Source organism: Nicotiana tabacum, chromosome 19 (assembly GCF_000715075.1).
Source record: "Nicotiana tabacum cultivar K326 chromosome 19, ASM71507v2, whole genome shotgun sequence".
In the NCBI taxonomy this organism is placed as follows: Eukaryota; Viridiplantae; Streptophyta; class Magnoliopsida; order Solanales; family Solanaceae; genus Nicotiana; species Nicotiana tabacum.
Genome location: NC_134098.1, coordinates 112,531,913 through 112,541,830, shown reverse-complemented (window position 1 = coordinate 112,541,830; position 9,918 = coordinate 112,531,913). Strand labels below are relative to the sequence as shown.

The window sequence follows — 9,918 nt, the reverse complement described above, 5'->3', positions numbered from 1 at the left end:
CCACCATAGGCGTCGTGATGGCACCTAGTCTCTAAGACTAGGTCAGCCGATTTCCATTACATTTTGAAGCCCTTTTTTTTATAATCAAACCAACAGCGGAACAAATATAAATGTAACAACCTCCCAAGACTGGTAGTACTGAGTCACGAACTCTAACTGAATACATAAAATAATCTCAAGGATCGAATACTCAATACTGTTTGAATAATAAATAACAGTACAATAAAATGGAAAGACTCTAAGGAACTGCGATGACCAAGCAGCTCTACCTTGAATCCTTGCGATCTCACTCTAACTCTATCCGAGTCCGATATCTCCAATACCTGGCTCTGCACAAAAATGTGAAGAAGTGTAGTATGAGTAAACCACGGTCGTTACCCAGTAAGTATCAAGACTAACCTCAGTGGAGTAGATACGAGGTACAGTCAAGACACTCACTAATCTAATAACATGTGCAATATGATATCCAAAATAATAAAAAACAAATAGCAGTGATAGCAACACAAATCAACTAGTTATTTAAACAACAAGGCAACAGAAATACCGTAAATATTAGTCAAACGAATAATAAATACAGGTACAACCAATTAATCAAGTCCTTCAAAATATACATCTTTTATCTATAAGTTTTTCAATAAAAGTCTCTAGAATATAGTCCTTTTCAATAAATATATTTCGAATATACTTCCTTCAAATAAATATCTTTCCATTATAATTCTTTCAAATAAATATTTTTCGAATATAATTCTTTCAAATAAATATCTTCTGAATATAATTCTTTCAAGTAAATATCTTTCAAATATAATTCTTTCAAGTAAATATCTTCCAAATATACTTCTTTCAAGTAAATATCTTTCAAATATAATTCTTTCAAATAGATATCTTTCTAATATAATTCTTTCAAATAAAAGTCACCATGTGACACCTCATTTAACTTTCCTGGCGTGAGAAATATATTCAACATATCACATCAAATGGCACGGCAATACCTTCGTGCACTTGTCTCATTCTCACCCAATATATATATGTATATCAAATCAATTGCACGACATCACTCTTCGTGCATTTATATCTTTCTCACTGTGCATACATATAACAGTAGCAACTAGGTGGAAGAAATGTCAATAACAATAAAAGAAATAAAGCGGAGGCACACAGAAAGCAACAACGACTGCAAGTCACATAGCTTCATAGGTGCACAATAACATCTCAAGATAAAGGTATGAATGTATACACACAAAACGATATCACAATATAATGTATGTCCCTCGTCCTCGCCTGCACGAAAATACCCTTCGTGCCATGAATATATGATAATATAAAAATAATTGCACGGCATCACCCTTCGTGCTTTTACTCTCATCCTCACCTGATAATATAAATGAAATAGCATGATATCACCCTTCGTGCTTTACACTCTCAATGGCACGGCATCACCCTTCGTTCTTTACACTCTTAAATGGCACGACATCACCCTTCGTGCTTTACACTCTCAAATGGCACGGCATCACCCTTCGTGCTTTACACTCTCAAATGGCACGACATCACCATTCGTGCTTTACACTCTTCCTTACCAAGCACATGTATATCATTAGCAAGCAAGGTAGTAAGCACAAATAACATCAAGGAGAGTGTTTAAACCACAACACGATACAACAATTCATATCACAATTTTCCATTGACCACAACCAAATTTCAAATATGTAGAAGAATCAATAAATTTCTCAACAAATAGCCCAAGGCTCCACACAATATATAATAAACCTCAAAACAATCAATAGAGGTGAAAAATACTCAGTATAGGGCAACACCTTCATTAATCCAAATTTTGATAATTATATTAACTCCTCAATTTAAACTTATTTAATAAATGTTTGCAGATAAGGATTTCCATCATGAATTTAATTCCAAGAAAAATATCAAATCAACAAACACACGGAATTCACATAAAATTCAAGTGACAATAACACCAAATTATTATATAAAATACAAACTTGACAAATGAGGAACGAGGCGTAATAATTCAAGGATTTAATAATGCCAACAATTATCTAATTTAATACATAAGAATGCCTAAAGCTTTAACCAATACAATTTGCGCATATAAGCCCGAGTACGTACTCGTCACCTCGCGTATACGGCTTCTCACATTTCACAAATAGCAGATAAGACTCGATGCCTAAGGGGTAATTCCCCCACTCGAGGTTAAGAAAGACACTTACCTTATTGAAGTTATGCCGATATTCCAAAATCGCCTTCTTGCTTGAATTGACCTCCGGACAACTCAAATCTCTCCAAATTAATTGTACCGCTTCATTAAAATTCATCAAAAATAATTCCGGATAATAAAATACCAACGTAAAATTTTATTCTAAAAAGTCAGTGCGGGGTCCACCCCTCGGAACCCGACAAAATATTTACGAATTCATTACACCCATTCCGATACGAGTTCAACCATACCAAAATTAACAAATTTCGATAACAGATCGCCCTTCAAATCTTAAATTAAAGTCTAGAGGATTTCTACCATTTTCAACCCAATTCACTAATTTAGTGATAAAAACAACAATAGATTCATGTAATTTAACCAAAATTAAGTTAGGAATTCTTACCCCAATGTTTTCCTTGAAAAACTCTCGAAAAATTGCCTCACCCGAGCTTCCTTGGTCCAAAAATGGAAGAATGAGACGAATTTGGACTTTATTCTGCTGCACAGGGATTTGTTCTTCGCGTTCGCGACCCTTCCCACGCGTTCGCGATGAACAAATTCTCCAACAACCATTTTTAAATTCTTCTCAGACAGCCTCTAGTATAATGGTCATAATTTTTGTACAAAACTACAAATTACAAATGGTTTTACTTTCTGGAAACTAGACTCAAAGGGCTATAACTTTCATTTGTTTCTCATCTCCTCATTCCTTATATATTGCGAGATATAAGCTTCCAAAATCAGCCCTGTGCAATAGAGATTTCCAAACTCTTCCCAGACAACCTTTAGTATATCCAGTATAACTTTTGATAAACAACTCCAAATACCAAATTATTTAACTTTTTAAAATTTTAAATATTAAAAATTATCATAGAAGGTATTGTAGTCCAAAAATAGGTTATTGCAGTTATGCCCTTCCCTATGAGTTATTCCATTTTATATTTTAGGGCTATTTTGGTCTATTAATATTGTATTTGTGCTTTTATAATAATATAGCTCTCCTTTTTCTAACCGGATTCGGACAATATAATACATTCTCACATTAGTCCAAAAAATAGGTTATTGCAGTTATGTCATTTATGAGTTCTTCCATTTAATATTGTATTTATACTTTTATAATAATATAGGCTCTTCTTTTTCTAAATGGATTTGGACAATATAATATATTCTCAAATTAAATTAGTAATAGGACATTATAATACGTTTTAAAATTAAATTAATAATAGGAATGTGTAAGAAGTTTATCCTAAAAGTAATAGGATTACATGACTAAAAATATGTCTATACCCCGAAAGTAATTATATTAAAAGAAAACATAACGTGTTCCTAAAGGTATTAGGTATACATGCTAACATGTAGTATTATATGTCTATGCCCGAAAGTAATTATACTAATAGGATTAATATAATATATATTCGATATAAGAGCACTTCGCTATAACATCCAAAAATATTCGGAACAAACGAGTCTGTTATAGAAAGGTTTGATTGTATACTCACTCCGTTGACACAAACTTTACAAAAAAGGAAAGACTTTTAAAATGTAATCTTAAATAAACCATGGCATTATATGGCTGTAAAACTTTTAATACTTGTAATCTTAAACATGTCATAGCATTTGCATGGGTATAAATATTTCTTATTAAGGAGATATTGAAATATGTCAATCTTTTTAGACAAACAAATAGGAAACATAGTACCACATCTTTTTGTAAGGGAGTAATTTGGAACGTTTTCATAATTGTCTTACAGTATTTTATTTTTATACAACTTTCAAAATCTAAAATTTATTAAAATATCCATATTTTAATTTTGTAGTGATACTTGTGCTATTTTCAACAACCACTTTAATGTTTATTCTTTTACTATCACTAATATATTATATAAATTAAATTAATATCTTAAACGTCACGTCCAATTAAATATTTTTGCATAAGTATTCCTATATCTTATATCATGAATGGAGTATAAGCTTTGCCAAATATTAACACCCGACAAGTCCTAAAATTTAGTGTGAAAAGCATTCACTCCTGCAAGTCCAAAGAAATGCCAGGAAACTGTTTTAGGAGTAGTACGTTTTTTCCTAGACAAGATGAATCTCATACTTGCCTTTTCCCTTTGGATTATTAGCGTGTGTATTTTCTGCTTCAAATGAACTTTTGTTTTTCCGAAATCAACACTAGGGCATAGAAAGTACAACAATGAAGCTTTCACAAAATCAAGACATAATTCGTCTAATGATCTGCAACTAGGCAAAGCCGATAGAAAGACATCCACCAGTCTTTCTAATCCTGAACCACAACATCATGTGTAACAATTCACTAACAAACTCTAAAATTCCAGTAATAAAAAGAAACTTGATGAGCATGTGCACTCATCAAAATTTCCAAGATCAAACTGTTCCACTCCAATTATTAATACACCAGCTCCGAGACGAATGTCAACAACTAAAGTGCCTTATCTGCTGGTTTATAGAGAAAATCCTCAAGATTTCTACAATAAGAAAATAACAAACATTAGGCTAAAAAGGACGAAAGAAGTCATAATCGCGTTCCGACACTACAATTAAAACAAGTCCTGAGTTTCTTTCACCTGCATTGGAAGGTAAAGTTTGAATTCTGGTGGGAGTTCCTCTTCTGAATACAGACGGTCAGAAAAGTAAATCCTCCTCAGCCTGCAATTTGCATGAACCTGAACTCGCAGTGTTTCGACGTAGTTGGTTCCATAAGCTCGTCTGGTCAAATCAGAAAGATTCAACTGGATTTGATTCCATCCTTCATCCAATCTCAAGGGCATAGTGCAAATATAGGGTTTCACTCGTGTGACCGCCTGCAACATACAGGGAAACTTTTCAAACTCCAGCATTAAAGAAATGTAATAACTAAGCATTAAGAAGTTTGTCAAAAAAAAGGGCACCAATACAAACAAAATTAGACCCCAAAAGTAAAGGTGTCAGACAGGACCATCCAACCAGTGTAGGTTATGCTTCAGCGACAAATGCTATAATAGCTTGGGTATTACCCTAGTCTATTCAGCAGTAATGAAGAAACCTAAAGTTAGAGTCAAAAGTACTGCAATATCCAGGTCAAAGAATGGCAGAAAACTTTAGTAGCTTTTATCCCTCATTTTATTTTCTCGTTTATGGCGCACTAATTATCTAATGCTCACTAATTCAGCTTTTACAAACAGCACCAATTTTTATGCCTCCAAAATAGTAACGGAAGTAAGTAAAATGCTCCATAAAACAGTTACAGAAAAGAGGTGTGCGTCCAAGCAAAACAGGAATGTAGCAACATCTAGGGAATTTATATTACACATTTACATTATACATCTGTTACATCTAAAACTGGATCAGAAGAAAGCAGGGGCGTATGTAGCATATAGGTAATGGGTTCAACCGAACCCATAACTTTCAGTGCGGAGCATAAATTTATGTGTAAAAATCTACTAAAATTGCAACAAATAGTAGATTTGAACCCATAACTTTCAGTGCGGAGCATAAATTTATGTGTAAAAATCTACTAAAATTGCAACAAATAGTAAATTTGAACCCACAGCTTTAAAAATATAATAAGTTCAATGCTAAAAATCTTAAAAGCTGAACCCATAGAGTTTAAATCTTGAATCCGCCTCTGGAAGAAAGTGGTTTGGTAATTAGTTCACATGTCACCTCTGTACTCCAAACGGGAAAGTTCAAAGAAGGGATTATTTGACTACGAAATTAGTTAAACTATAATAACTGAAAGACAATTAGTCTATAATATGGGTTTTCAGTCAACAGACAACACTAGGCAAATGCAGGCGTTACAATCTATCTACAAAACACTAAGCAAGTTGGTCCATAATTTGCTTTTCACCTAATAGAACAATCGCTGGCAAGGAGTACTAGGCAAGTGCAAAACTGCAAACCTTCGAAGCAGCAAAGCGTCAGCGGGCTTCATAACTCATCAAAGAAATCAAATTAAGACAGAAAACTTAGAAGGTCAACTAAACACTGATACAAGCAGAAGGAAGGAAACCTTTCCTTTATTGCATTCAGACCATACTTCATCCTTTCCAGCCATGCATATGTCATATCTTATTTTGATCAGATACTAGAGTAGTTCTTTACAAGGTAGGGGTAAGGTCTGCGTACACACTACCCTCCCCAAACCCCACTTGTAGGATTACACTGGGTTGTTGTTGTTGTTGTTGCTGCTAGAGCAGTTGTTTAGTTATTCTTAAGTCACATAATACTTTGCTAGCTGAGTAATGATACTCTATAGAAAACTTTGGTAGGTCAAAACAATTGCATCCTTCATCAGTTTCTAATGTTTTTAGTCTGCATAGCACTATCAAAATCCTTGACTCCTTACTCTCCCAAAATTTTGAATTGCACGCGTTTGTGACATGCCCGAAACAGTTGTAGTCTGTGCAATTCTTAGCATAGGAACTACCTGACTAAGGCACATGTACTGGCTATTGGTACGTAAAGGACCCAGGTAGCCCAATATAATAGTTTATTTAGGGCATTTTGAATGGTCCAAATGAAGTACCTATAACTATGAACATCAATTGAGATTGGTATGTGAATTGTCGAGGCCTCAGGGCAAAATTAAGAACCCATGTAACAAACAACAACAACATACCCGGTGTATTCCCACAAGTGGGGTCTGGGAGGGTAATATGTATGCAGACCTTACCCCTACCCTGTGAAGATGGAGAGGATGTTTCCGGTAGACCCTAGGGTCAAGGAATAAGAACCCATGTAGCATGGGCATGAAAATAGCATTTTAACCAAAGCAAGATATAGGATGATCATGTCCTCATTATTTCTGACCAATAATGAAATTCTCTCAGCCAAAAGATTATACCACTTCTATCAAGCAGGATTGACTAGTTCCATCAAGAAAAATATGCCCACAACCTGATACCATCCATTGTTCTTGGTACAAAATAATGCCCAAGCGCCATCACTAGCAATTGTTCCCCCCCCCCCCCCCAAAAAAAAAAAAAAGGAAACAACAACAAACTCAGTGTAATCCCACAAGTGGGGTCTGGGAAGGGTAGTGTGTACGCAGACCTTGCCCCCCAACAGGAAAGTTTATCATAAAGATATCTTGTCCAATATTTCAAGAATCGGATACCCCAAATAGGCTCTCTTTATCTGTAGTTCCATCACAATTAATGTTGTAAATCCTGTCCCCCCCAGTTCACATCTCTATTACTCTTCCCTGCCATTTCTTGCCATGGTGCCACCCTTGCTCAATATCCACAACCAAGCTCTCTATTCTAATGTCATTTCTTAGTCTTTCAATCCATGTGGCCATTCACCATCTTAGGTTAAGTTTGAAACCAAGAAGCGGCTGTGCATGTGCTGGATCCTACCTAACTATGTCATCCTTATGTTTCCTTCTGAACTCTAAGACAAGGATAATGAGGCAATTAACCAAGGTGGTCAAAATCAAATTTAAGCGCCAATCATAAAAATGAGGTTACTGTGAGCTAACAAGCTTCTACTCAAACTTTTTAACAACATTTGCCACACAGACTTCATAAAAAGAACCCCATCAAGCGACCAAGCTGCTATTTCTGACATTTTAACAAGGAAACAGGGATTTTCTCCTATCGTTTTGGGGACTTCGTAGGTTGCTAATACTACTGTTCTAAGGCAAAAAAAAAATTCCATCGTTATAAACTTACCGAAAAGGAAGACATTGTTCATGTCTTTATAAAAATAAAAAAATAAAAAAAAGACATTGTTCATGTAATAGTTTCCATCTAACAAATAAATGTTGATTAAACAAAGAAACATTCCACTCAACTACAGTTTCTTTCAAATGCTAAGATTATCAAATATCATAAATACAAGTGCTAAGATTATCAAATATCATAAATAGACAGCACTCAGCAAATCTCTCCTGAATATAGTTAAAGTGAAACCACATATCAAATTATGACAGAAATAAGTCACAGGAACAAATCTATATTCCTGGAAAGACTTACAGACTTGATAATTAGAAGCTCGAAACCTTCTCCGGACATTTTTATCATCTAAAACCTGAATTTCAAATGTGAAGTACTTCTTCACATTCTTCACTATCATGACTAAGAAGGGTAGCTTTATGCCAAGAGTCGCATTAGGATCTGCAGGACACGTTATGTATGCTTGCTGGACATTAGATCCAACAATTTCCAAGACATTGGATTGGATATCTTCATCTGGCAGCCGTTTGACGTGCCCATTGACAACTGCACACAAGACCAAAAAGGAAGAGGTAAGCATACTGCATACAGTTATATCTTTCTATTTGCCTTGTTAGAAAGGAGTGATAGGAGGGAGGTGTTAAATAAATTGGACAGCAAGTCTCTTAAGAAAGTAGCCTTCTTTCTTTTGCAGCGCAGGGTTCTATTTCAACTACAGACAACTTAAGAAAGAGACTGAGGATATTTGCGAGTTGGTGTTGCGTTATGCATGTGCACAGAATCTAGAGTGAGACCTTGTATTTTCATTGATTAATATCTCGTGGATGTTACCGAGGACAATGGAGGAAGCAACCGCGTGTTGGAGATTAGAGAGGATTGCTAATGAAAGGATGGCAGCTTGGAAGACGGCTCCATGATACCTCTTTTGGAGCATATCGAACGAAAGGAATAGGAGAGCATTCCATAATAGTGAGGATGATGTCGAATGCATAAAGAGACATAATAGTGAAAAACAGCCATAATACAGATAGATAAGAAGGTAAAGAGGAGGATGACCAAGAAACAAAAAACTAAAAAGCACTGACAAAGGAAGAAACTACAATGGAATTAACGCTTCATGTATATAAAAAATTTCCTGCATTGAGAAATAAATCACAAAATCCCTACATTGCTAATACGATTCAGGGACAAATCAATTGCTCGAATAAATAGGAAAAAAACAAACAGTAATAAATCCCTGTCGAAAGACCCAATAACACTTGCTACAAGTCAACACAAAACCACATATACTCATCCATAAATCCTATTTACTGGAGCGATAGGAAAATAAATGAAATTCAAACATTAGTTTATATTACCTTCTTTATCCCAAATCTGCAGAGGCTTGCTCCTGGACAAAAAGATCAACAAAGAAAGCTAATATTTAAAACAAGTAGAAAAAATAAATATTGAGAAATAAACAAGACAAGGATTACATACCCGAGGCTGTACAGGATGGAAAGAAAACCAGATTGGAACGTGTTCTTAAACATTGAAATCAGTTGCTGCAAATTAACACAAATTGTTCCAATTTTACTTCAAAATAAACTTGTATTTATGAACTGGAAACAAATACTAGTATATAGATGGCTGATAAATACAGATGAATACCTCGTGAAGAATCGGGCCGACTGAGAGGAGAAAATAGGGGATTCCAGACTCCACTTCGATTTAGGACCGGCAAAAAAAAATAAATTGACCCGGCTTGAATCCGGAGTAAGGTAAATGAGTCGCGCCTAATGTTAATTTTACCAAATTCCTAAATTGGTCCTCTTTGTATCTGAATACTTGATACTATATTTTAAGTACTAATTTCTATGTGCATAATTATTATAAATTAGTAAAATTATTCGCGCTTCGCGCGGTTACAAAAGATATCAATAAATTTAGAAATAATCTTTTATATTTTCAATCAAGATAGAAAAATTAATTTTTTGTCTGTTTGCATGGTTCTCTCAACCTAATTTTATATTACATGCATTTATA

The 9,918-nt window shown here is 34.7% G+C and overlaps 1 protein-coding gene across 1 annotated transcript; it reads right to left on the bottom strand.

The window, feature by feature from the left end:
• Positions 1-4,397: 4,397 nt before the first annotated feature.
• LOC107822814 (uncharacterized) lies at positions 4,398-9,701 on the bottom strand. The gene is made up of 6 exons (XM_016649382.2): positions 9,544-9,701; positions 9,373-9,437; positions 9,252-9,283; positions 8,198-8,439; positions 4,801-5,037; positions 4,398-4,701 (listed from the first exon to the last, which is right to left on the bottom strand). Exons 2-6 carry the CDS (start codon positions 9,423-9,425, stop codon positions 4,693-4,695), a joined length of 573 nt encoding a protein of 190 aa, XP_016504868.1. The 5' UTR covers positions 9,426-9,437; positions 9,544-9,701; the 3' UTR covers positions 4,398-4,692.
• Between the last annotated feature and the right edge of the window lie 217 nt (positions 9,702-9,918).

Bases quoted from the DNA above. Each gene is read 5' to 3' on its own strand.
- LOC107822814 (XM_016649382.2), bottom strand. From the start codon at position 9,425: ATGTTTAAGAACACGTTCCAATCTGGTTTTCTTTCCATCCTGTACAGC. The intron at 9,284-9,372 runs GTATGTAATCCT...CTTTTTGTCCAG, and splicing joins TCCATCCTGTACAGCCTCGG to GAGCAAGCCTCTGCAGATTT. The intron at 8,440-9,251 runs GTAATATAAACT...TCTTGTGTGCAG, and splicing joins GCAGATTTGGGATAAAGAAG to TTGTCAATGGGCACGTCAAA.